The 27,648-nt window shown below is 47.7% G+C and overlaps 1 protein-coding gene across 1 annotated transcript; it reads right to left on the reverse strand.

The window, feature by feature from the left end:
- Positions 1 to 1,225: 1,225 nt before the first annotated feature.
- On the reverse strand, positions 1,226 to 26,344 carry LOC147109767 (histone-lysine N-methyltransferase PRDM7-like; the record flags this gene model as incomplete). Its single annotated transcript, XM_086002367.1, has 5 exons — positions 1,226 to 1,375; positions 7,709 to 7,767; positions 9,819 to 10,009; positions 11,245 to 11,312; positions 26,063 to 26,344. Coding segments are annotated over 5 exons (750 nt in total), but the record flags the coding sequence as incomplete, so codon positions are not given.
- Between the last annotated feature and the right edge of the window lie 1,304 nt (positions 26,345 to 27,648).

Below are 27,648 nucleotides of genomic sequence, written 5' to 3' on the forward strand. Positions count from 1 at the left end.
ATTACACGTTTCAACCAACTGTACAATTTTCAAATTCAGCTTCTGATTAAAATTTTGTCAACAGTTTCTTAAACTTTGAAAACTACAATAACAGCATTTTACTGAACATCTGTTCACGAAATCTTATGGGCAACAATTTTTCACTCACTATATTTATTAACACAGTATATTTTGTGATAGGCACCTTTACCAACGCAGATGTAACCAGACTAAATAAAAACAGCATCGATCCCAACGATCTCTGACGAACAGAATAAAGGGGCTGTGACAGCTCGGTGGGACAAAGACTCACGGAGATTAAACACATTCTGCAGATGCTGCAGTTTATATCAGAGGGAATATTTTGAAATCCAATTCGGAATATACAATTTCAGAGCGAGTGGATCAGACATTAGGCTACAGTAACATAGCCCCGAATCTCCAATCCTCACTGGGAGTGAGGGATCATGGAATTTACCCTTATATTCCATCTTAATCCGCACACAAATATTATCAGGAAGAGTGAAAGGTAAGAATTATAAATATGAGTAATCTTTGAGATGACTAGTGGTTATTGAAGGTCATTCAAATACAAAGAAATATTTAAACTTCGTCAAATTATAAATTGGTTACCGTTCTCTTCATTATGTTTCGGAACATTTTCTCAGGTGAATTTTGAAAGCTGTTGAATCCTTGAAGACTTCCCCACAATGACGGCAGGTTTCAAAGCACGTATGAGCTTTCAGCTGATAGATGTAAGCAAAGCTCTCTCCACATTCAGTACATTTATACGGCCTCTCTCCTGTGTGGATCCGCTGGTGTTTGTGGAGGCTCCCTGACTCTGTGAAACTCTTTCCACACTCAGTACATTTATACGGCCTCTCTCGTGCGTGGATCTGCTGGTGGATCTGGAGGCTCCCTGCCCGTGTGAAACTCTTTCCACATTCAGTACATTTATACGGCCTCTCTCCTGTGTGGATCCGCTGGTGTCTCTGGAGGTGCCCTGACACTGTGAAACTCTTTCCACATTCAGCACATTTATACGGCCTCTCTCCTGTGTGGATCCGTTGGTGATTATGCAGGTGCCCTACCTGTGTGAAACTCTTTCCACATTCACTACATTTATGCGGCCTCTCTCCTGTGTGGATCCGCTGATCTAGGTGAAAGTCTCCTGATTTTATACATTCTCTCCTGTGGATAGATTGTGTGAACAACCCCTGCCCATTTTTGCGTTGCGCAAGATACTTTATGCTGGAAGGAGGAGATTGTCCTGCTGAAATCTGTCCACTGGATTCTGGATGTCTTCTGATGTGTTTCTGAAGAAAATCTGCAGTGACAAAAGCAACACTGCAATGAGGGCAAGGATGACACTCATCTCGGTGCACTTGTTGCCCTGCTGGAGAAGGAAGAAAGAGAAATTGTCAGTGTAATGAATCATCTATTAGTTTCTTTTGGTAGTACAATTCATGGTTATTTCAGTGTAAACGCGGGGCTCTTTAGATGTTAATGGCCCAGTAATTCCGTTCCAAACGCGTGAGTACGGTCGGGGTACTCACGCGTCTGGCCGGAGGAAATGCCGGTTTTCAGCATGCACAGCGCATGCGGGGAAAACCGGCATTTCCAGTCCTCTGAACGAAGGGGTTCAGAGGCAGAGCGCGTGCGACTGCACAGGCAGCGCTTGTGCAGTGAACTTCGTCAATTTCATTCATGGATTCAGTGAGGTTAAGTCCTTACAAGTTACACTTGAAAAAAGCATGTGTAAAGCTGCTCCAGAGGCTGCGGAGGAAGATATATTTTATCATGGAGCTTCTGAAAGGCAATATTTTTGTTTGGGAAAGGGAGGAAAGTTATTTTAAGAAATGCTGAGGTAAGTTTTAAAGTTTAAATTTTTTTTTTTAAACGGGTTTTTAGTACTGTAGGTAGAAGGAGCAATTGTGGCTGTGTGAATTGAATGTGAAAATGAGTGTTCTAAAATGAGTAATGTAACATTTCCAACACTTTTAAGAAAGAAACTTTTCATCAGTAATAAGTAATTATGTATGTATGCCCGTATATATTCCTTTACGTATATGTATATATGTTTTATATTCCTTTACTTATGTGTATGAATGTATGATTTTAATTATGATTTTCCAATAAGTTACTTTCTCTGAAAGTCATAATTAAATACATACATTCATACACATAAGTAAAGGAATATATACATAACACGCAAAGGAATATATACAGACATACATACATAATTACTTAAAAGAATATATTACTGATGAAAAGTTTCTTTCTTAAAAATGTTGGAGTCATTTTTACATTTAATAAACACAGCAAATTCAATTCACATAGCCACAATTGATCCTTCTACCTACAGTACTGAAAACCCGTTTTAAAAAACAAAAATAAACTTTAAAACTTACCTCAGCATTTCTTAAAATAACTTTCCTCCCTTTCCCAAACAAAAATATTGCCTTTCAGAAGCTCCACGATAAAATATATCTTCCTCCGCAGCCTCTGGAACAACTGTACTCATGCGTTTTCATGTGTAAGTTGTAAGGACTTAACCTCACTGAAAGCATGAATGAAACCGGTGAATTTTACTGCGCACGCGCTGCCTGTACAGTCGCACGCGTTCTGCCTCTGAACCCCTTCGTTCAGAGGACAGGAAATGCCGGTTTTCCCCGCATGCGCTGTGCATGCTGAAAACCGGCATTTCCTCTGGCCAGATGCGTGAGTACCCCGACCGTACTCGCGCGTTTGGAAGGGAATTACTGGGCCAACATTTTACATGTCAATAAAATGAAAAATTTAACAATTGCACGATTTGCCCCCTCGCATCTGCGACTGAGGTTCCAAGGAGGTGAATTGCGCAAGAGGTCATCGTCGTACGTATCCTCACACTGTTCCCTTTCGGGAACTGTATGAAGTGGTGGAAGGATTTCTGGCCACATTAACACTCCTTCCGTGACCATAACCATCTTCATACCAGCCATTAGGATGGTTAGTCCTATGGCGCGAGGGTTTTACGGGCTCCCACAACCCATCCGAGGGGGGTGGCCACCCACACCCGCGGACGCAAGTATCCCGCTGGATGTCCACCCAGAATTTATAGTTGGAGCTCCGACTACACTTGCCGGGACTGGCTGGAGCGGGGTTCGAAACCCTACTCCTTCTGGCCCAGCGGCGGGGATGCTTACCGCTACGCAAAAGGCCCACTCCGCGCAAAAGATGACACCCTTACGTTTCCTGCACCTTTTCCCTCCCCGTGACTGGAGCCCTATGCTGCCACTTGAAAGACCAAGCTATCATCTGTCCTTTTTGCGGAGCCTTGGACTTCTCATTGCCAATGATGAGCAGGCGCTGCACCTCCACCTCATTGAGGAGATTGCTGAGGTCATCATCAGTTCAATTGTGAGTTCTGTTAATGCCGTGAATTGTGCTCATTCCAGCCATTTCACGTTGTTAATCTGAGTGGGCCTTTAGCGTAGTGGTAGCATCCCCGCCACTGGGCCACATGGCATAGGGTTTCAAACCCTGCTCCAGACAGTCCCAGCAAGTGGAGTCGGAGCTCCGGTTCTAAATTCTGGGTAGACATCCAGTGGGATATTTGCGTCCATGGCTGTGGGTGGCACCTCCCCCCTCGTATAGGTTGTGGGAGCCCGTAAAACCCTCCCGCCATAGGACTAACCACCCTAATGGCTGGTACAAAGATGGTTACGGTCACGGAAAGAGCATTAATCACGGCTAGAAATCCTTCCACCACTTCATACCGTTCCCCAAAGGGAACAGTGTGAAGACACGTACGACGACAACGTTGCTAATTAAATAAATGGAATGAAAAAAATGCTTTCAGGGCTTTTAAAAGTCGTGAAATCGCTTTAATTCTGTTTAAAACTACTTCAGATTCTTCAAAATAATTTTAACGTTTTTAAAAGTTTATAAAAGTTACCAAAAGCTTCTTAAAAATACGGAAAACCTATTTAAAATGCTGCTCTACATGTAAAAATGCTTTGCAGCTTGTAAGAAGCATTGGGGGCGTGTCCTTTTAAAATGAGACCTCAAGGGGCGTGTCTCACTTGCACAGCGCGCTCCAGGTTTCGCGCTGGCTGCACTCCTGGGCGGCGTGACGTCAGACGCTGCCCGGGATTCTTCAGTTTCAAAATGGAATTCCAGGCGTCCCTGGAGGTGACCGGCAGGCGCGTCGGGTAAGTGCAGATCGGGGGCTTGCACGCGCGGCAAGCCCCCGACCCGAATTACTGCCCCATTATTGTGAATTTAGAGCCTCCTCCAGTGAAAGAAGTGGTGAGGGGGGTGTCGTGTATTGATTGCGAGTTTGACACCAGTCAATACGGTAATGTAATGTGCGAGTTTGACACCAGTAAATACGGTAATGTAATGTGCATTGCATTATGGGAATTACCCGGGAAAACGGCAGTCGGCCATTTTACACAATAAAGTGAACATCGCAGTTATGAGCCTGTCTGCCTGATTCTATGCTTTAATGCGTTCATACAACAGGGGTAATCATCAATAGTGTGTGTAGATTTAAAGGGCAGTCCCAGCCCTGCTCACAGCTCCCTGACACAGCCCCGTCCCCAGTCCTGCCCCAGCCCCACCCCCAGTCCACAGACACAGCCCCACCCCAGTCCTGCCACAGCCGTGCCCCCAGTCCTGCCACAGCCCCGCCCCAGTCCACAGTCACAGCCCCGCCCCCAGTCCACAGTAACAGCCCCGCCCCAGTCCACAGTAACAGCCCCGCCCCAGTCCACAGTAACAGCCCCGCCCCCAGTCCGCAGGCACAGCCCCGCCCCCAATCCCAGACCCCATCCCCCAGTCCCAGAGAGAGAGAGAGAGGGGGGGAGAGAGGGGGGCAGAGCGAGACAGTGGGGCAAAGAGAGAGAGAGAGTGAGGCAAAGATGAGAGAGAGAGTGGGGCAGAGAGAGAGAGAAATGGGCAGAAAGAGAGAGGGGCAGAGAGAGAGAGTGGGGCAGAGAGAGAGAGAGACTGGGGCAGAGAGAGAGAGAGAGAGTGGGGCAGAGAGAGAGAGACAGTGGGACAGAGAGAGAGATAAAGTGGGCAGAGAGAGTGGGACAGAGAGAGAGAAGGCAGAGAGAGAGAGTGGGGCAGAGAGAGAGAGAGAGAGTGGGGCAGAGAGGGAGAGAGAGGGGGCAGAGAGAGAGAGTGGGGCAGAGAGAGAGAGAGTGGGGCAGAGAGAGAGAGAGTGGGGAAGAGAGAGAGAGAGAGAGAAAGGGGCATAGAGAGAGAGTGGGGCGGAGGGAGAGAGTGGGGCAGAGAGAGAGAGAGAGTGGGGCAGAGAGAGAGAGTGGGGCAGAGAGAGAGAGTGGGGCAGAGAGAGAGAGAGTGGGGGCAGAGAGAGAGAGAGTGGGGAAGAGAGAGAGAGAGAGAGAAAGGGGCATAGAGAGAGAGTGGGGCGGAGGGAGAGAGTGGGGCAGAGAGAGAGAGAGAGTGGGGCAGAGAGAGAGAGTGGGGCAGAGAGAGAGAGTGGGGCAGAGAGAGAGAGAGTGGGGCAGAGGGAGAGAGAGAGAGACAGTGGGGCAGAGAGAAGGAGAGAAAGAGGGGCAGAGAAATAGAGTGGGGCAGAGAGAGAGAGGAGCAGAGAGAGGGAGCAGGCAGAGAGAGAGGGGGGAGGCCGCAAGAGAGAGGAGATCAGAGGGGGGAGAGAGAGAGAGGGAGGGGGGAGAGAGAGAGGGAGGGGAGAGAGAGAGAGAGGGAGTGGAGAGAGAGAGAGAGAGAGGGAGGGGAGAGAGAGAGAGGGAGGGGTGGAGGTCAGGAAGTTGGGTGGGGTGGGGAGGGAGTCAGGAAGTTGGGTGGGGTGGGGAGGGTGTCAGGAAGTTGGGCAGGGTGGGGAGGAGGTCAGGAAATTGGGTGGGGTGGGGAGGAGGTCAGGAAGTTGGGTGGGGTGGGGAGGAGGTCAGGAAGTTGGGTGGGGTGAGGAGGATGTCAGGAAGTTGGGTGGGGTGAGGAGGGGGTCAGGAAGTTGAGTGGGGTGGGGAGAAGGTCAGGAAGTTGGGCGGGGTGAGAAGGGGGTCAGGAAGTTGGATGGGGTGAGGAGGGGGTCAGGAAGTTGAGTGGGGTGGGGAGGTCAGGAACATGTTTGGGGGTGGGAGATGGTCTTAACCCGCGAGGGTGAGCCCTGTCTGTTCCAAGTGAGCTCTCTTCTGTCTGGAGTACGCAGTCAGAATGGCTCGAATTACACTTTGCAAAGTAACTGATTACGTAGGCTGGGAGGATCTAATTACACATTCCAGAGAAACTGCTGGGTGTGTCTTGTCCTCCAAGGGGACCAATCAGCAATCAGGACTTGTCATCCAAGGGAACCAATCAAAGCTTTAGGTGTTGCAAATAAACACATCCTTTAAAGAATACTACCAAAGATTTCAAGATTCATGCATTCAGTCTTTGAAATTCTCCAAGGAACAAAGTAGATATCAATGCTCTTTCAATAACTTTTATAAACCAGTGTGAAAATCAGTTTTCTTACAACGGGACAGAAAATTAAACAGCAAGTGTTGAATAAAAGAGCAGGGGAACTGGCTGGGAGTTGCCAGGGGCCCCAACAGTGCAATGAAGCTCATTGTATCTTTATAATTAACAACAACAACTTATATTTATATAGCGCCTTTAACGTAGTAAAACGTCCCAAGGCACTTCACAGGAGTATAATAAAGAGAACAACCCCAGCTTCTTTAGTTTCTTTACGTAACATAAGAACATAAGAGTTCTGATGAAGGGTCATCGACCTGAAACGTTAACTCTGTTTCTCTCTCCACAGATGCTGTCTGACCTGCTGAGTATTGCCAGCATTTTATGTTTTTATGTTATATTATATAAGACATAAGAATTAGGAGCAGGAGTCGGCCATACGGCCCCTCGAGCCTTCTCCACCATTCAATAACATCATGACTGATCCTCGACCTCAACTCCACTTTCCCGCCCGATCTCCATATCCCTTGATTCCCCTAGATTCCAAAAATCTATCAATCTCAGCATTGAATATACTCAATGACTCAGCATCCATAGCACTTTGGGGCAGAGAATTCTAAAGATTCACAACTCCCTGAGTGAAGAAATTCCTCCTCATCTCAGTCTTAAATGCCGACTCCTTATCCTGAGACTCTGCCCCCTAGTTCTCGACTGTCCAGCCAGGGGAAGCAGCCTCTCAGTCTACCCTACAATCACCCTCAGAATCTTATATGTTTCACTGAGATCACCCCTCATTCTTCTAAACTCCTGTGTATAGGCTCAATCTACTCAATCTCTCCTCATAGGATAACCCGCTCATCCCAGGAATCAATCTAGTGAACCTTTGTTGCACCGCCTCTAAGGCAAGTATATCCTTCCTCAGATAAGGTGACCAAAACTGTGCACAGTACTCCAGGTGTGGTCTCACCAAAGCCCTGCACAATTGTAGCGAGACTTCCTTAATCTTGTACTACAGCCCCCTTGCAATAAAGACCGTCTTGCCATTTGCCATCCTAATTGCTTGCTGTACCTGCTTGCTAACTCGGTGCTTCCTGTGTGAGGACACCTAAATCTTTCTGAACACCAACATTTAATAGTTTCTCACCATTTAAAAATATTCTGTTTTTCTATTCTTCCTACCAAACTGAATAACCTCAGATTTCCTCACATTATACTCCATCTGCCACCTTATTGCCCACTCACTTAACCTGTCTATACCCCTTTGCAGGCTCTTTGTGCCCTCCTCACAGCTTACCTTCCCACCTAGTTTTGTAATGTCAGCAAACCTGGGTACTTTACACTTGGTCCCTTCATCTAAGTTATTAATATAAATTGTGAATAACTGAGGCCCAAGTACTGATCCTTGCGGCACCCCACTAGTTACAGCCTGCCAACCCGAAAATGATGCGTTTATCCGTACTCTCTGTTTTCTGTCCGTCAACCAATGCTCTATCCATGCTGATAAATTAACCTCAACTGCATGAGCCCTTATCTTGCATAACAACCTTTTATGTGGCACCTTATCGAATGCCTTTTGGAAATCCAAATTTACTATCTACCCTGCGAGTTACATCCTCAAAAAACTCGAATAAATTTGTTAAACACGATTTCTCTTTCATAAAACCATGTTGACTCTGCCTAATGATATTACGATTTTCTAAATGCCCTGTTACCACTTCCTTAATAATGGATTCCAGCATTTTCTCGACAATTGATGTCAAGCTAGCTGGACGGTAGTTCTATGTTTTCTCTCTCCCTCCTTTCTTGAATAGTGGTGTTACATTTGCTAACTTCCAATCCGCTGGGACTGTTCTAGAATCTAGGGAATTTTGGAAAATTACAACCAATGCACCCACTATCTCTGCAGTTATCTCTTGTAGAACCTGAGGATGTAGGGGTCCAGGGGATGTGTTGGCTTTTAGTTGCATTATTTTCTCAAGTACTTTTTCTCTACTGTTCTTAATCATTTCCCTTCCTTTCATTTGCCCCTTGGTGCCCCACTATTTTTGGTATTTTTTTCTGTCTTCTACTGTGAAAACAGATCCAAAATATTTGTTTAAGGTCTCTGCCATTTCCTTATTCCCCATTATAATTTCTCCTGTCTCAGCTCCTAAGGGATCAATGCTTACTTTTGCTACTCTCTTCCGTTCTACATACTTGTAGATACTCTTACAATCTGTTCTTATATTTCTTGCTACTTTACTCTCCTATTCTATTTTGTCCCTTTTTATCAATGTTTTGGTCATTATAAGCCTCTTTTAATCTAATACTATCCTTAACTTCTTCAGTTAGCCAAGGATGGATCAGTTTTCAACAGGAGTTTTTAATTCTCAATGGAATGTATATTCACTGAGAATATTGGAATATGTTTTTAAATGTTTGCCAGTGTTTCTATACCATCATATCTTCTAATCTAATTTCCCAATCTACCATAGCCAACACACCACTCATATCTATGTAATTGGCTTTATTTAAGTTTAAGACACTAGTTCAGACATAAGTATTTCACTTTCAAGCCCAATGTGATATTCTATCACATTATGATCACTCTTTCCCAGAGGATCCTTTACTGTGAGATAACTGAAGTCTCCCATCCCTGGTATGATTCTGGTAAATCTCCTTTGCAACCTCTCTAAGGCTTTAACATTCCTTCTAAAGTGTAGTGCACAGATTTGGACACAATAGTCTAGCTGAGGCCTAAACAGTGATTTATAAAGGTTTACCATAATTTCCTTACGTTGGTACTCCATGCCTCTATTGGTAAAGTCTAGGGTCATGAATGATTTATTAATAGCCTGAACAATATTCCCTGCCACCTTCAAAGATTTGAGTATGAATCCCAAGGTGTCTGTTCCTGCACCCACTTTAAAATGTTATCATTTAATTTATGTTGCCTCTCGTCAGTTTTCCTTCCAAATGCATCACTTCACACTGTTCTGCATTAAATTTCATCTGCCATGTGACTTCCCATTTCATTAGTCTATCTACATCTTCCTGAAAACTTCTACTATCCTTTTCACTGTTTACTACGTTTCCAAGCTTTGTGTCATCTGCAAACATTGAAATTATGCCTCCAATAGTCAAAGTCTAGATCATAAATATGTATCAGAAAGAGCAGGGGTCCTAATACTGACCCCTGGGGGATACCACTGTATACTTCCCTCCAGTCTCATAAACAACCATTCAGCACCACTCTTTGCTTTCTGTCTCATGGCCAATTTTGAATCAACGCTAACATTCCCCCTTTGATCCCATGGGCTTCAATTTTGCTTACAAGTCGATCACTTTATCAAACACCTTTGAGACTGTAACAGAAAACAAATGATACTTTGGCTACAGTTCCCAATTTTGGTCAGAATCCTTACATTTTGGTTCTTGTTTTGCCACCGACATTGTGGTCCTTTTGATACCGAGTTCCTTGGCATATTCATCACCATGCCAGACCAGCAGCTCGCACCGAGGAGGAACAGGCTTGCAGGTCCTGTAATAAATTTTGCCGCAGTGCTGAAAGGCTACAAGGTTCTGCTCCTCCTCCTTTCTGGCACAGTTAACAAACCTGGAACATAACATACAGATATTTAAGTGGCCAAAAATAAGTTAAAATTGTTAAATGAATACAGAATGTAAAGCATATTAGTACAGTGAGTTAGAATGAGAGAACATATCACCAGCCATGGACAAATTTCAATTTCAAACATAATGGCCCAGAACTTGGTGTCGGGGGCTTGCCGCGCGTGCAAGCCCCCGATGTGCGCTCACCCTGCGCGCCGACATCTGAAACCTGGCCCGCAGTGGATTTCCTGTCAGTGGCCAGGTTCTGATGTCGGCGCGCTGTGCTAACCTGACCCAGCGGCGTAGTTAGTGCGATGTGCCGGCTGGGATCAGGTGAGCACTGTTCAGCCAATCAGGGGAGGGGAAACTTCATTCATAAGTTTGAGAGTAAGAACTGTCAAACTCATGAGAAGTACTGCACCCCAAAACACTACTTAAACTTTAAATAAAATTTTAAAAAACATCCCAATCATTAAATTAAGTATAAATAAGTTAAAAAAAATAATTTAAACAATTGAAAAAAATAAATTTTTAATAAAAAGGGTCTAAAACTAAACTTACCTTATTGTAGATTGTTTAAAATAATAAACCTGTGGAAATTTTTTTTCTAAATTACACTAAAGCACCACTTACCTGTAAAAATAAATACTTACGTGTGCTTTTTACAAGCGTAAAGGCCGGAGGCCTTTAGACATGCGCAAATCCCCCAAAACACAGGAAATCCAAGACGCACGCGCTGCCCCCTACAGCGCACGCGCTAGCCTCTTCAACTCTCGGGTGAGAGGAGAGGAAATGCCGGTTTTCAGCGCGTGCGCTGTGCATGCTGAAAACCGGCATTTCCTCCAGCCAGACGCGTGAGTACCCCTTCCGTACTCACGTGTTTGGGGAGGAATTTCTGCCCCACTGTCAGGAGAGGACACTCAGTGGGGACCAATCACTTCACTGTAGATACGAAAGATAATGGCCCCAATATTTCTAAGCAGGGAGTGTCTGATTACGGGGGTGGGGGAGGTGCAGCGATCCAGAAATACAGATTTCCCGGAGTTCCTGCTGAATTTAATGCCTAGAGCTGATTAAAAAATTTGGCTCGTTTTCCCAGCCACAGCCACCCAGAATGAAAGGCTGACTGGTTGTTGGGTGGGATATTGCACTGGATGGATCATATGAAATGGGACAAATGATCTTCTTCATCCGTTACTATCTTGTGATCCTCACAATATGGTATCAGTCTTCCCTCACCTCATCCAATTTGATGTAGATTCATCCTTCGCATCAATGTATTCAAAATCCTTGTTGGATTTGCTGATCTGCAGAAAAGTATTTTGATAAAAAGACTGGATTAATAAAAATTTTAAAAGCAACTTTATCTTTATATTAGATTGTCATAAGGCTGAACACGTATTGCAAGATTCTATTACATCGCCTCCCACGTCTTTGAGTAAAAATTGACCTTCCTCTTACCTGTGTTCTGTGATTATACCTTTTCATCCGAGTGCCCAGTTCAACACGATGTCTGGGACTGAAATGATGTAGCATAGGAGCTCAAAAAATAGTATAATGGTGCTGAACAATTTCAGGAAGCTTTCTAAAGTCGGGAAAGGTCCCTGAATTACTGTATTGTCAGAGCTACTGTTCAATGCATTCTGAAACTAGGAATGATGAGAGTTGGTTGAGGTGATGCCTGACTCACCTTTGTTCATAAATACAATGACAGCAGGCTCTGGGAATCTCCTGGAACTGCTTTAATACCTGAATTAGAGCAGCAGGACTAAATTAATCAGAAGATGAACAAAGTACAAGGGACTGGAATGTAGGCTCATTCTCAGTTGACCTTGGCTCCAGTGCAAAGCCATTCGATTAAAATGATAACAGCTACAAGGCCATCCAATACCGATAGGCTCTATTCCTCAAAAACAGGAATGGGGAATCAAGCTAAGAATGCAATAGACAGAGGCCTAGAAATTGGATAAGACCCAAAAACAGGCGCGGGCAGCACAATGTGCTCACGCCCATTCAAAGTAGTGCAGGCAGCACATAAAATTCATGCAGCATGCTCATTATAATGATTGTAGCGCTGAAATGTGCTGCTGATTGTCTTAGTGCTGATTCGGGGGGCCAATATTGGGTGGAGTCTAGTGGCCAATAAAGTTGGTTCAAGGCTCTAATACAGGGGAAGTGCTTTTTTGCACAAACACCTCATTGTCATTGCGGAGAAAACGATGGCCCAATAGCCAAGAACAAGGGCAAGGAGATTTTCTGATGTGGCACTGGAGGCCTTGATCCTGGAGGTTCTATGACATCTTGAGGTCCTCTACCAACAGGGGGCAGGAGGCCCGTGGACACAAGAAGGCTGTGGGTGGAGACTGCTGAAACCGTCAGTATGATGAGTGTTGTCCGCAGAACCTGGATCCAGTGCTGCAAAATGTTTAGTGACCTCACACGACTGGTCAAGGTGAGTAAATGCATCTTCAAATACCATATCCCACTATCTGTGCCATGAATCGCACACACTGTTCAATGCACCACACCCCCATCAGTCACCTACCAACAATCTCTAGCCAGCACCACTCATACCTCACACACTTACCACTGCAAGACTTACACCCACATCTCACACCTTGCACAAATTGCCAGCTATTCAACCATGGCAGGCACATCACCCAAACATACTGTACCGCACTCACTGACACTTCCCTTTCTCTTGCAGGCCAAGTTGGCACGCAACATCTGGGAGCACCAGCAGATGGGTGAAGGGTCATCGGGTGGCAGTACTGTCAACAAGGGCAAACGGCAATGACGAAGTCCAGCATTGCCTTCAGTGTGCCAGTGCAGCCTTCGGTCGCCTCAGGAAGAGAGTGTTTGAAGACCAGGACCTCAAACCCGGTACCAAGCTCATGGTCTACACAGCAGTAGTGATACCCGCCCTCCTGTATGCCTCAGAGACGTGGACCATTTACAGTAGGCACCTCAAAGCACTGGAGAGCTACCACCAACGCTGCCTCCGCAAGATCCTGCAAATCCATTGGCAGGATAGGTGCACCAGCATCAGTGTTCTCGCCCAGGCCAACATTCCCAGCATCGAAGCTTTGACCACGCTCGATCAGCTCCGATGGACAGGTCACATCGTCCACATGCCCGATACGAGACTCACAAAACAAGCGCTCTACTCGGAGCTCCGACACAGCAAGAGAGCCCCAGGTGGGCAGAGGAAATGCTTCAAGGACACCCTCAAAGCCTCCTTGAAAAAGTGCAACGTCCCCACCGACACCTGGGAATCCCTGGCCCAAGACCGCACAAAATGGAGGAGAAGCATCCGGGAAGGCACTGAACACCTCGGCCCCGATTTTCTCCCAGCCGTCGGGCAGGTTTTCAGGTGGGCAGGGGCCAAAAATCGCAGAAATAGGGGGTCGCGACCCCCCCCCCCGCCTGATTCCCCGCCCCGTCTGACTTTCGGACCGCCGTTTCTCTCCGACCTGAATCAGTCCCGCCCGCCACTGGCGGGGCTGGCCGTCGGGACCCTAATCAGCAATTATTGGCATGTTTAATGCCATTTTAGGGGGCCCTTGCTATTTTCAAGGGTTCCCCACGCTAAACACGCCTGCGGGGAACCCCGCTGATGAAACCTGGCGTGAAGCATCCCGGCTTGCTTGCTCTCAGCTGCAGGTCATTCGGGAAAGCTGAGATTTAACCGGAGAGCATTTGTATGTTGAAGGACCTTGTTGTTGCAGGCTTGGGGCTACTTGTTCAAGGCTTAGGCACAGCTATGGAAGGTTGGAGCCTCACACACTTCTCCAATGTGATCTCTTGGGAAGCCCCTCTCACCACCCTCACTCAGCGCTTCCTCAGCGGAGGCATCTACTGTAGTGTATGTAACCGTCTACCTTTAAGAGAACTATTGTATGTAACCGTCCACCTTTAAGAGAACTATTTTAGGGGTTGCACTACTTTATCTTGGCTGCTGTATACTGTAATACCGGCGGTGACCACACCGGTATATAAGTGCTGTGTAATGATTTATTGGGCAGATCCGCCCTGACCTTCAACCAGTAAAGTCCTGTTAAAGTTTACTCTTGTGGTCTGTGTAGTAATTCGCAATATAACACACAGACTTAACAGTGGCGACGAGTTCGATCTTACCCTGCGGCAGAGATACATCCAAGGCAGTAACGGGCGTCGAGAAGAGGCATCCGCCCTCGTCGTTCTGCTGAGAGAAGACTCGAGTCTGCAGAGCAAGGAAGAAGGAAGAATTCTGACATGAAGCCTTCCATCAGCAACAGGCAGTGATCGTCCCTTCTATCACGGTGGTGAGGAGCCGATCAGCGATGAGAAGCAAGTCGGCCACGTTGACTGTGAGTAGGGGAGAAAATAAAAAATAAAAAAAAAACAGAGGATATAAGGGCGGAGAACTCGACCACGGCCGGGGAAAGGAGCCGGACAGAAGTCGGGGCCAGAGGCGCTGAGACTGGGGGCAGCGTAAGGCACGGAAGCCGCGGTGCAGGCAAACGCAGCCGGTGTGAGAGACCGGGCTACAAGCGGGAACGCAGCCGGTGTGAGAGACCAGGCTACAAGCGGGAACGCAGCCGGTGTGAGAGACCGGGCACAAGCGGGCTGGGAGACGCAACAGCGTCGAGAGACAGCTCGACCGTGACAGGGGAAAAGGGCCGGGCAGCTACCGAGGCCGCGAGGCACTGCGACCGGGATCGTAAGGCGCGAGAGAGGTAATAAAAATTTTTAAAAACCCGCAAAGAACTCAGCCGCAGCCGGGGGAGGAAAGGACCGGACTGCGAGAGGGGCTGGGAGGCACAATTGAAAACCGCTGAGGGAGAGACAGAGCCCGAGTGAGCGGGAGAGACAGAGCCCGAGCGAGCGGGAGAGCGAGGGAGAACGAGACCGAGCGAGGGAGACCGAGCGCGGGAAACCGCCATTTTCGGAGGCGGGGAAGAAGACAAGAGCGGGAAACCGCCATTTTGGAAGTAGGCGGGGAATAAGACAAGCGCGGGAAACCGCCATTTTGAAAGTAGGCGGGGAAGAAGACAAGCGCGGGAAACCGCCATTTTTGAAAAAAAAAAGTTAAAGAAAAAAGTCGTGGTTGTTTCTCAAAAAGATTGCGAAGATGCCTAAGCGTGGTAACATCAACGATTTCGATCCCGATGTGGGAGATTGGGCCACGTATGTAGAACGCATAGAGATATATTGTAAGGCAAATAAAATAGCAAATGATGATAAAGCTCTAACCTTACTAAACTCAATGGGTGCGAAGACATACGGGCTATTGAAGCATCTTCTATCACCAGCTAAACCGGCGGATCAGACTTTCGCTAATATTGTTGCTGTCCTGAAGGATCATTTGAACCCCACACCGCTGATGTTAGCGGAACGATTTAAATTTTATGCGAGAACGCATCTGAAAGAGGAAAGCAACGCGGAGTACTTGGTGGAACTGCGTAGACTAGCGAAATACTGTCAGTTTGGGGAAAATCTGACAGAGGCACTGAGAGACAAGTTCGTGTGCGGGTTGTCGAAGGAAGGAACACAAAAGCGACTGCTCGAAGAGAACGATCTTACACTTGATAAGGCTGTCCTTATTGCAGCATCGCACGAAGCCACAGCGAGAGGCACTGCGGAAATGCAGCTGAAGGCAGCGGTACTCAGCGTGGATCAAATGGCTTCGGGTACAACGAAATGTTATCGTTGTGGAAAGACAACACACGACCAGAACCAATGCTGGTTTAAAAACCAGGAATGTAGAAAATGTGGCAAGCTTGGTCACATAGCTAAAGTATGCCGGTCAGGAAAGAAGACCAGCAACAAAAAAAAGTCACCGCCGGAAAAGTACAGCAAGGTACACAAGGTGGCTGAGAAGAGTTCGGATGAACAGAATTCGGATTCAGACTCCAACAGCAAGGAACTGGGTAGTCTGAGAATTCACAATGTGAGTAAGGAAGCTGACCGACAAACTATCTGGGTCACACTGCAGATAGCAGGAGTCCACGTGAAAATGGACTTGGACACCGGATCGGCGTTGACGGTCATGAATAAACAAGATTACAAAAAGTTATTCACACATATTCCCCTACGGGATACGAAGATAGTATTGCAAACATACACGGGGCAAAGAGTATACCCCATCGGAAAGATAAAAGTCAAGGTGAGAGACAAAGGCAAAGAACACCAAGGAATGGAATTATATGTACTACCTGAGGGAGGTCCACCACTTCTGGGACGGGAGTGGATCAGGAAAATAAGTATGGACTGGCACTCCCTAAAAGCAATAACGGTAGATTCCGGAAAGAAAAATGTCAAACCTGCACGATTGTCCAGAATATTGGATGAGGGCATATGCAACAGTGACAGGGACAAAGCAGAGAGTGAGAACTCGGTGAAGACAATCAGCTCAGACTCTGGAACTGATGATGGTAAGACCAGCCCATGTGCAAAAGACAAGTCTAAAATGGACTTGCAGACTAATGATGGAAAAACGAAGGAGTGCATAAATGCTTCAGAAGAGAGCAAAGTATCAGAACAGATTTCCACCGAACAACAACAACATAGTTTGACAGAGAATTCTGAGTCTGTCCAGTCTTCAGGCATGCACATTTCTGAGGAACACCGGGCTCGAACTCAACTCAATTGCAAACTACAACAGCAATTGGAACAAATGATTCACCGTTTTGAGCAAGAGATGAATGCAAAGAAAAAGTTCTTTGACACAGAATGGGAGAATCTGGAAGGACAGCTGAGGCAGCTGATTGAGAAAATGGAGCAGGAACACACAAACCGTCTGCGTGAGGAGGCCAAACGAATCAAAGCTGAACAAGAAAGGGAATATGTCGAATTCATCGAGCAGTTGAAAGCTAAGAAGAAAGAGCACCCTTCGGTGAGCAGTGTCAGCAGTAATAAGCCACTCAGGGAATTGGGTGCAGAGGCAAAACCTGAAGATGCTGCAGAGATCAAGTTTGTTGCTGGAAGCGCTACTTCCGGAGCTTTACTTCGAATTAAAGAATTGCCAGTTAAAATTGTGAAACCCTTGAAAGAGAAGATTAACATGGAGAAACATCGTGTCATTTTCGAATGCAAGGTTTCCAGATCAAATGCTGCTGTCAAGTGGTATTACAAAGACAAAGAGATTCATCCCAGTAATAAATATGAGATTGTGAGCGAAGATGTGTATAGGAAGCTCGTTATTAATAATGTCGCTTTTGAAGATGAAGGTAACTACATGCGCGACGCCATAGATGACCAAAGCACAGCAAAGTTATATGTAGAAGAGCAATCAATTGCCATCATTAAACCGATATGTGATGTGGAAGTGTCAGCGCCAAGTGACGCCATTTTTGAGTGTGAGCTTTCAGTTGCTGACGTGAAGTCTCCAAAATGGATACTAAATGGTGAAATTCTTCATGCTTCTGAAGATGTGGACATTGAGCATAGTGGCACTATTCATCGTCTCACTCTGAAAAAAACAACTTGTAAGATGACCGGCTTACTGCAGTTTATTGCAGGGAAATCAAAATTTGAGGCAAGGCTGACTATTAAAGAGCCTCCGTCAAAGGTAGTCAAAGAACTACAGAACATTACAGTGGAAGAGAAGCATTCTGCTACTTTGAGCTGTGAGTTTACACTTACGCCCAAGATGGTCAGATGGTACAAAGACCAGAGCTTAATCGAAGCTTCTGACCGTTACAAATTTAAACAAAATAAGAATGTGATAGAACTTACCATTACAAATCTCACACCCAAAGACTCTGGTGAATATGGCTGCAAATCAAGTAATGCACAGACCGCAGCCACACTCACAGTTGAAGCTCCAAAAATAGAAATAATAAACCATTTAGAGGACGCAGATACTGAGGAGGACAGCAATTTAGTATATTCATGTGAGTTGTCCCATGAGGATGAAGATGATGACTCATCTGAACCATTATCACCCCTTCCAGGTCACGCACGTGGTCCCTCTGAACTGAGCCAAATCAGTCTGGAAGTAGGGAAAATTCCCAAGGTACTCGAGCCTTTAGAAGCCAGCAAGGCTGGTTCGGAAGTTATGAAAGTTCAAGCTGTTAAGTCCAGTGAAGGACTATTGGATGAGTCACCCCAGCAACGTGAACCTACTACACCACCGAGAACTACTACACTACCGAGGCGTTATCCGGACCGAGTCAGGAAGCGCAGGAGGCGCCTCTGCAGAGACTGAATCTGTGAATTGTTTTCCGCAGAGACTGAATCTGTGAACTGTTTCCCGCAGAGACTGCATCTGTGAACTGTTTTTACATGAAGTTGGATATATATGTTATGATGTTATGTTTAATGGGGAATAGGTATATTGTAAGCTAAAAAGGGAGGATTGTAGTGTATGTAACCGTTTACTTTTAAGAGAACTATTGTATGTAACCGTCCACCTTTAAGAGAACTATTTTAGGGGTTGCACTACTTTATCTTGGCTGCTGTATACTGTAATACCGGCGGTGACCACACCGGTATATAAGTGCTGTGTAATGATTTATTGGGCAGATCCGCCCTGACCTTCAACCAGTAAAGTCCTGTTAAAGTTTACTCTTGTGGTCTGTGTAGTAATTCGCAATATAACACACAGACTTAACATCTACCAGAAGAATGGGACGCCTATTTTTCCTTCCCGTCTTGCCATTAGAGGATCTCCAGCAGCAGAGGCGGCAGCAGCAGAACCAGGAACAGCAGGATCAGCAACAGGAGCACCAGGCTCCTGCTCACTCACCTGAAGCTGCACAGGCCAGAAGGGGCCAGCACTTGGAAGTGGCATGAGAGCACCTTGCTGCGCATTAGGGGGCCATGGGGACCCGTATCTGCACTGGCAGTCCTACTCAGCAGGACTTCCATGAAAGTCTGGTTTCTCTGTTCAATAGGTGGCCATCGCTCCTCAAGAGATGTCATTCTCTTATGAGAACTCACCATGTTTTCCATACCCTGGCAACTTATCTCCTCCATGGAGGTTGCCAACCTTTCCATGGTGATGCGTTCATGTGCCAATGACTCCACAAAGGCTCTGCTCATGGTCGCTATGGACTCCTCCATTCGCTCCACACTCGCAGCGACACTGGAGATAAAACCTGCCAGAGACTCCTGCATCTGTGCATGAAGATCCATCACCTCTTCTCTTGCGGATGGGCCCAGAGGCAGAGGGTCGACATGCAGCGCAGCTGAGCTGAGCTGGCAGAGTCCTGCGCCCTCTGACGAGGACTCTCCACTGCTGTCCCTGTCTCCAGAATCTGCTGAGGCTCACTTGTGAGCTGTGAAACACCAGGTGACAACACTACTCTATGTCCTGAAGGTCCCCCCGAGGTGTGAGTGTCTGTGCTGGTGCTGGGTGCGATTACTTCTGCTGATGTTGCGCCCTCACAGGTTGGAGCTTCCTCTGAGGCGTCTGGCTGCACAGCCTCTTCCTCCTCCACTGTGGGGACGGGGGCTCTGGATGGTCCTGTGGGGGAGTAGAGGAAGGAGTTAGAGATGTGATGCCAAGGTTACATGCACATTGGAGTTGGCAGATGTTCATAAGTCCAAATGATGTAGCTTCAGAATCATAACAGCGACTCATGCTATTTCAATGAGAGAGATGGCAAACTATTCTGTCACCAGCTTGCGGGACTGCCCCCGTCTCTCCGTCCCCAACTTCCGTGGCCACATCAGCCCCAACAATTTCCAGCACTCCTTCCTCCCAGGGGGTCAGGTGGGCTACTGAGGGTGGGCCTCCTCCAGTCCTGGCTCGCTCTCTGTTGTTGTGAGTTCTCTTTTCCTGCAATGAGGGAGACAAGTGGAGTTTGAGTGCGAAGGAAGGAGTGAGTGTAGAGATTGCATAGCATAGATACTTAGAGGGAGACAAAGATGGTGTGAGGCTGCAAGACCAAGGGCTCTCCCTGTGTGTTGTCAGCTGTGTTCAAAGCATCAGAGTGAGAGGAAGTGTGAGGGCTGCATGGTGGAATAGTTATGTGAATGTGAGCATAGAGATGAAATGGGTAAGGGTGCATGGATGTGACTGTGAAGTGGGATGTGGAGGAAGAGAGTGCTAAAGCTGAGTGCTGGTGGGGAAAGGAAATGGGGATCAGGCTGAGGGTGTTGGAAACTTCATTCTTGCTTTTCCTGTACGGTGAAGGTCATGGAATCGTTTCCGACACTGTATCCAGGTTCTTCTGGTGACTCCCAGCGAGTTGACATCTGCTGACACCTGCATCCATGCAGCCTTGGTCTCAGTGGGAGGCCTCTTCCTGCCTGACCTAAGGAAGAGGACCTCCCTGTGGGCCCTAACCCCATGCAATAATGCCTGCAGTGAAGCTTCGTCGAATTTGGAGGCAGCTTGGGGTCTGGCACTGGCCACAGCTGCTGCAGGCTCCTCTGCCATCCTGTATGGTTAGTTTGGAAGCCAACAGAGGAAGCAATGCTTGCTGTGGACCTTGAAAGCACCACGAAAGATGACATCATACTGTGGGGCTTTCTGACTGGAAATGGACAATTAGCAAGGCTGCCCACACGCTGGAACTTAATTGGCCACTTGAGGGAAAATTGCGTCCAGCTGGCTGACCCATTTTTTTTCGGGTCGGAACCCCACATTTGGGGAACCCGAACATTTACTGCACGATCCAAAAAATCAGGCCCCTAGAGTCTCTTCACCGGGAGCAAGCGGCAGCCAAGCGCAAGCAACGCAAGGAGTGCACATCAAGCCAAGCACCCCACCCACCTGCCCCTGCAACCACCATCTGCCCCACCTGTGACAGAGACTGTAGGTCCTGCATTGGGCTCATCAGTCACCTGAGAACTCATGTTTATTGTGGAAGCAAGTCATCCTCGGTTCTGAGGGAGTGCCTAAGAAGTGAGAAGAAGGGTAAGTCAGAATTGAGAACCTCATGGACTTGAAGGAAATAGTGCTCGCAATAATTGTTGGGGCAGTGACAGAGTCCGTGGTGAGCGGGGAAGTGTAAAACATTGCTGATGATCACTGTATGCTTGTACCTAATCCTTCTTCTCACAGCCCCCTATCCCTCATCCCACAATCTCCTTTCACTTGCACGCTGCTGATGGTGTATGCATGGATATCTGGCTTTCCCTCCTACCTCACCACAACACGACTCTTGTGCATTTCTCCTTTCAGATACCCAAGCACTGTCAGCAGCCCAGCCTGTCTCTGAAGTTCTGGAGGAGGAGAGTGATGGAGGAGAAGAGGAGACAGCGGCACTGGAACTGACACTCGCAGACACCAGCTCAGCAAATGGCACTGCCCGTACTTTAGAGGGTATACTAGAGGCAGGATCTGCACGTGGTGAATCACCAGGCATGAGTGAGCTGCAGCCAAGCCAGGGGGAAAGTGTAGCTTGGGTGCCAGCTCCCCGCAGGGCGAGATTACGCACGAGTTCTGCTGCACAGGACTCAGATGTTGTTCTCGATGGGGCAGCCTTCAGAAGAAGGGTGATGGGCCTGCACACAGAAATGCTTGGTGTAATGGCAAGCCTGCCAGAGAGCCTCTGGTCGGTGTCAAGCAGCATGGAGGAGTCCGGCTCCAATATTATGGGGTTTTGCGCTGGGCTTGGAGCCCATGATTTCCAGGGTGGAAATAATGGGCAACTTCATTAGAGAACTTGTGAACCCAACCATGATGCTGGGTGTGATGGGCGAACTCACATTTTCATTCCAACACAACGGAAGCGACCCAACGTCTCACTGCTGCAGTGGAAGCGCAGACTGCTCTCCTGCAGTCTCAACTTGTTGCCACGCAAGCTCAGACTGGTGCCATTGTGGCTGGGTTTACGAGTGTGGAAAAGTGCTGGCAGATTGTCACAGCAGTCCAGCAATCTGTGCTCCAACAGATGGCTAATAGTGCTGAGGCCCCATTCCGAGGGAGTGGCTGTGGCCTCGTGGAGCAAGAACCTGCTGTCTTCTCTCAAGAAGACAGCATTCGTACTCCCACCACTGCCACCCTGCCAGTGCGCTTGCACCAGCCAGCCCAGACTTCTGCCGCCCATACCAAGGTGGTGCAGTCTACAGCTGGGCTTTCTAGGGCCAGAGCTGCTCGAGGTCATCCTGCAGGCCCATCTGTAGTCTCCCCACTGAAAGTCAGCAGCTTTCCACCAGCCATGCTGCAGCCACTGGGGAGCACTTCGTAGGAGCACTAGAGTAGGAAAAGGCACACTTAAGACAGACACTATGGGAATTCACAAGGGTGATTAGCTGACTTTGTTCTTTTGATTTGAATTTGATAAATTTATAAATTATGTTTGAAATGTGTTTTGTGGTGGCTCTCATTTCAGCTTTGTGCCCAGGGGGACGCTGTGATGTTCTGTGACAGAGGGATGGTAAGATGGGGAAGTGGTGAGCAACGGGGATCTGGGGTTTCACTCACTGCAACCAGAGTCTGTTGAGGTGCTCATGGACAGCCCATCTGGATCAGGGATGTGCTGCCTGCCTGCTCACTTCCTCCTCCTCCTCCTCTCTTATTTATCAGGATAGCATCTTTGTTATCAAGATGGGCTAAAAAAGTTGGGACTCTACACTTTAGGTAAGCGTAGACTTAAGGGGGATTTGATTGAGGTTCAGAAGATAATGAAGGGTTGAAGGGAATGATTGTGTTCCAGCTGATAGTTTGTTTCAATTAAATAGGTTAGGAAGAACTAGGGGTCACAAATTTAAGTTGTACACATCTAGATCTGGGTTCGGTGTCAGGACGAGGTTCTTTTCCCATAGAATATTGGACCTCGGGAACAGGCTGCAATCTTGTGCAGTGGACACGGACTCACAGAGTTCTTTCAAGCGAGAGCTGGACTTGTTTTTGGCTGGGGCAGAGATCACCTCTTACAGAAGGTAGATACTGCAGGGAATTCAGGACCAGAGTGATTTCCTGGACCAGTTTCGATCGCCTAGTTAGGTCGCAAAGGATTTTCCCAGATTTTTCTTTCCCAAATTGGCCTTGGTATTTTATGGTTTTGGGTGGGATGGAGTGTGTATATTGTGATACACAAGGTATCACAATTGTTTTGGGACAGGCTTGACGGACCCGTGGTGGCATGGGCTGTGCCCTCATGTGGCCAAGTTGTGGAACATGCAGCAGACCACCACGAAATGAGGAAACCCGCTCCGGCCTGTACTTGAGGGCTCCTCCTGAGCGGTGAAGGCAGCGGAACTGTTGCTTGAGAACCTCAATGGTCTGCTCGATGAGACTCCTCATGGCAGTCGTTATATCAGTGCTGGCCACAAGTGGTGATGTTGTGGAGGGAACTCATCAGCCAGCGGCAGAGTGGATAGCTCTTGTTTCCAAGCAGCCACCCTTGGGTTTGACGAGGTGGTTCAAAGACTGCTGGCACACCGGACTGGTGCAGGTTGAAGGCATCATGACTGCTGTCAGGATACCGGGCATTCACCATCATGATGCACCGGGCGTGGTCGCACAAGAAGTGCACATTAAGTGAGTGGTAGCCTGTGCAGTTACGGAACATCTCAGGATTGGTATGCAGAGCCCGCAAATCCACGTGTGCAGTCGATGGCACACTGCACCATGAGGAAGCCCTCTAGCCTGGCAAAGCCACATGCGTGCTCCTCCTACTTCTCTCTGTTCGGAGAGAAGACAATGAAGTCCCTTCTCCTGGAATAGGGAGCCTCTGTGGCCTCCAGGTTGCAGCGATGGACAGCAAACTGTGATAAAAACAGAAAATGCTGGAAATTCTTCTTCTTCTTAGGCAGTCACTAGGAACCGATGATGATTTGCTTCCACATTAAACATGAGTTCTCAGGTGACCGATGAGTCCAGGTCGCCTTACCTGAGGAAGGACGTTCTTGCCATGGAAGGAGTGCAGCAAAGATTCACCAGGCTGATACCTGGGATGGCAGGAATGACGTATGAGAGATTGTGTCGATTGGGCTTATACTCACTGAAGTTTAGAAGATTGAGAGGGGATCTCATCCAAACCTATAAAATTCTGTCAGGCCTGGGCAGACTAGATGCAGGAAGGATGTTTCTGATGGCCGGGGAGTCCAGAACCAGGGGTCATAGTCTAAGCATAAGGGGTAAGCCATTTAGGACTGAAATGAGGAGGAATTTCTTCACCCAGAGAGTGGTGAACCTGTGGAATTCTCTGCCACAGAGGGCGGTGGAGGCCAGTTCATTAAATATATTCAAGAGAGAGTTGGATATATTTCTTAAGGTTAAAGGGATCAAGGGATATGGGGAGAAGGCAGGGACAGGGTACTGAATTTGGATAATCAGCCATGATCTCATTGAATAGCGGAGCAGGCTTGAAGGGCCGAATGGCCTACTCCTGCTCCTATCTTCTGTTTCTATGCGGAACCTACAGTCTCTGTCACAGGTGGGGCAGACGGTGGTTGAAGGGGCAGGTGGGTGGTGTGCTTGGGTTGACGTGCGCTCCTTGCGCTTCGCTTCCGCTTGCTCCAGGTGTTCGGCGCCTTCCCGGATGCTTCTCCTCCATTTTCTGCGGTCTTGGGCCAGGAATTCCCATGTGTTGGTGGGGATGTTGCACTTTTTCAAGGAGGGTTTGAGGGTGTCCTTGAAGCATTTCCTCTGCCCACCTTTGGCTCTCTTGCTGTGTCGGAGCTCCGAGTAGAGCGCTTGTTTGGGGAGTCTCATATCTCAGCAGGTCATGCAGCATCTGTAGAGAAACAGAGTTAACGTTTGACCCAGCAAACTGGGAGATGTTAGCTATATCTCTCGGTCCAGACTGGCAAAAAAATTCAGGGCCACGGTGACTTCAGGGCCACTGGGAGAGCCACTCTGCTCTGTGGCTGCGTGTTTGGCTGCAGGAGGTGGCAGAGTTCTGTGACTGCCTCCTTGGTGAATCGGAGCCTCCTAATACACTGCCCCTGGCTTAAGCACCGGTAGAAGTGCTCTTGGAAGACCCTGAGTGGGCGAGACCTCCTGCCCCTCCTCGTCCTCCCTCTGCGAGCATCTTGTCTTCTTCTTCGCTGCCTCCACTCCATCTCCGTCATACTCGAGTGCAAGGGGGACTGCAAGTAGAGACCCCATGACTGGGAGCAAGTGGTGCGAGCAGAAGCCTTTAAATGAGTAGCAAGGCTTTCTGTCACCTCAGCAACATTAAATAACTGTAGAAAGCTCCAAACAGTCGCACAAACTGTGACAGAGCCAGGACAGATCAAAAAGCAAGTCAGCTGTATGTTGTTGATGATCCGTTTAAATAGCGGTGCTGGGAGGTCCTTCCTGCTGCTGAACGTATGGTCAGCTGGTCGCGATTGGGAGAGGATGTAAAATGGAGCGGCAATGTCGAAAATGTCAGATATTGCGTCAAACCAGCATTCCACACTTATTGACGTCACGATCTGCCTCAGCTAAATATCTGGAGTGCGCACAGGCATCGGCAGCAGTGCCGACCTCCCAAAATGGCGGCCATCGCACGACCTGCCAAAAGCAAGGCGGCCACCATTTTTAAGCAAAACCGGCCTGAACGGCGAGCGCTAAAACTTCGAAATTCGCGGCCACGGAATTCAATAATTGCCTCAGCTGGCGGGGGGGTGGGGGGAGGAATTCTAGTGAGGGATTTTGTTTCCGAGTGTGAGAATGCTGCCTCAGATGGAAGCGGGGCAGGTGGCAGAGTTTTTATAAATAGTTGGGAGTCTGACTTTGCCTCAGTGGCGTGAGAGGATTTTTCTCTCAACACTGACACTATCAGCTGTGGGGAAGGTGCTGTGAACTTTGATACACCTTTGGTCTCAGTGGGGTGAATTGCAACTGTTTCCTCTGTGGTGGTGTTTGGTGGGTTTCAGTCAGATTGAGGCATGTTTGCTTTCTCACTTCCTGATGGTGGTGAGTCATGTTCGGGTAGTTCCGTGGCTGCTCCCAGCCCTACAATAAACACACCCAGTAATCCATTCTTCATTTGGCAGGTTAGTTGAACACAAGAGGCCTCACAGCAAAGACTAATTCTGTCTTCACTCGCTGTCTACTTACCAATAGGACTCACTGAGTGGCAACTAGGAATGGGAACATTGGATAATTTATAGAAAAATAAATTCAAATAAGTCCTGAATTTTTTTTTATAAAATAAGGAACTTGATAACGACAGTAGTCACTTACCGCCCATGAATACCCACTGACAGCCTCTGCTTCTTCATTTGATACTATTCCTTCATAGGGTCCAAAGTGAACGCCTTTGGGAATAACCTGCCCTTCATTCCATACACCAAGACCAGCTTTTCGAATTTTTGAAGTCGCTATGCTGAGACCCTCCGGAAGGGTTAAATGTGCTCTGTCTGGCTGACCGAATTCCACCACCGTGTCCTTTATGAACACTGGAGGACCATGCACAGGGCATTCTTCAATAAAAAATGCCTCGCAGTCTTCCCAAACTAACACATAAAATACAAATTAAAGATGGATCAGGATTTCAATTCATTATTCAGTGTTCATGAAGGTGAAGGGGGTTAGTACTGAGAAAGGATAGATTACCTATTGTAGATTTGATCTTCCTCATTGTTTGATTGCAAGTCAGTCAACACACCCAAGTATGATATTTCTGTTATCTGTCAGCTGGGAAAAAAACTTGGGGCATCTTCCCTCTACGAAAATTACACCCAGTGCCAGTCAAATCTTCCCCCACTCTGTTGTATACAAGGGCTTGTTCTGGGCAACAGGTTCGGTTCTTAACTCCAAGAAGGCAGTACTGACCTCAATTCATAACAGCAATGCAAAAACTGTCAACAGTATCTCCAAGCTGTGCCACACCAGATAAGATTAGGAGTGGGCAGGAAGAGAATTTTGCACAAGGAGGCTGACAACTACATGTGCATCGAGCTGCAGCTACTGACAGACCGCACTGCGGCACTGGAGCTGCGATTGGATGCATACTGGAGCATTCGCGATGCTCAGGACATTGTGAATAGCACGTTTACGGAGTTGGACACACCACAGGTAGAGGTTGGACAGGAAGAAATGGAATGGGTGACCAACAGACAGAGAACTAGGTGCTGGCAGGTAATGCAGGGGTCCCCTGTGGACATCCCCCTCTCAAACAGATACACCACTTTGAGTGCTATTGGGGGGGATGTCTTATCAGAGGAAAGCAGCAGCAGCCAACTTCCTGGCACCAGGGGTGGCTCTGCTGCACAGCACAAGAGGAAAAAGAGGGGTAGAGCGAAAGTAATAGGGGATTCTATTGTAAGGGGAATAGATAGGCGTTTCTGCGGCCGCAAACGAGACTCCAGGATGGTGTGTTGCCTCCCTGGTGCAAGGGTCAAGGATGTCTCAGAGCGGCTGCAGAACATCTTGGAAGGGGAGGGTGAACAGCCAGTTGTTGTGGTGCATATAGGCACCAACGATATAGGTAAAAAGCGGGATGAGGTCCTAAAGGCGGAATATAGGGAGTTAGGAGGTAAATTTAAAAATAGGACCTCAAAGGTAGTAATCTCAGGATTGCTACCAGTGCCACGTGCTAGTCAGAGTAGAAATAGAAGGATATTTCAGATGAATACGTGGCTAGAGGAATGGTGCAAGGGGGAGGGATTCAAGTTCCTGGGACATTGGAACCACTTCTGGGGGAGGTGGGACCAGTTCAAACCGGACGGTTTGCACCTGGGCAGGGCTGGAACCGATGTCCAAGGGGGAGTGTTTGCTAGTGCTCTGGGGGAGGGTTTAAACTAAAATGGCAGGGGGTTGGAAACCTG

Source organism: Somniosus microcephalus, chromosome 12 (genome assembly GCF_052327205.1).
Source record: "Somniosus microcephalus isolate GS21.2 chromosome 12, FLI_Smic_1.0, whole genome shotgun sequence".
In the NCBI taxonomy this organism is placed as follows: Eukaryota; Metazoa; Chordata; class Chondrichthyes; order Squaliformes; family Somniosidae; genus Somniosus; species Somniosus microcephalus.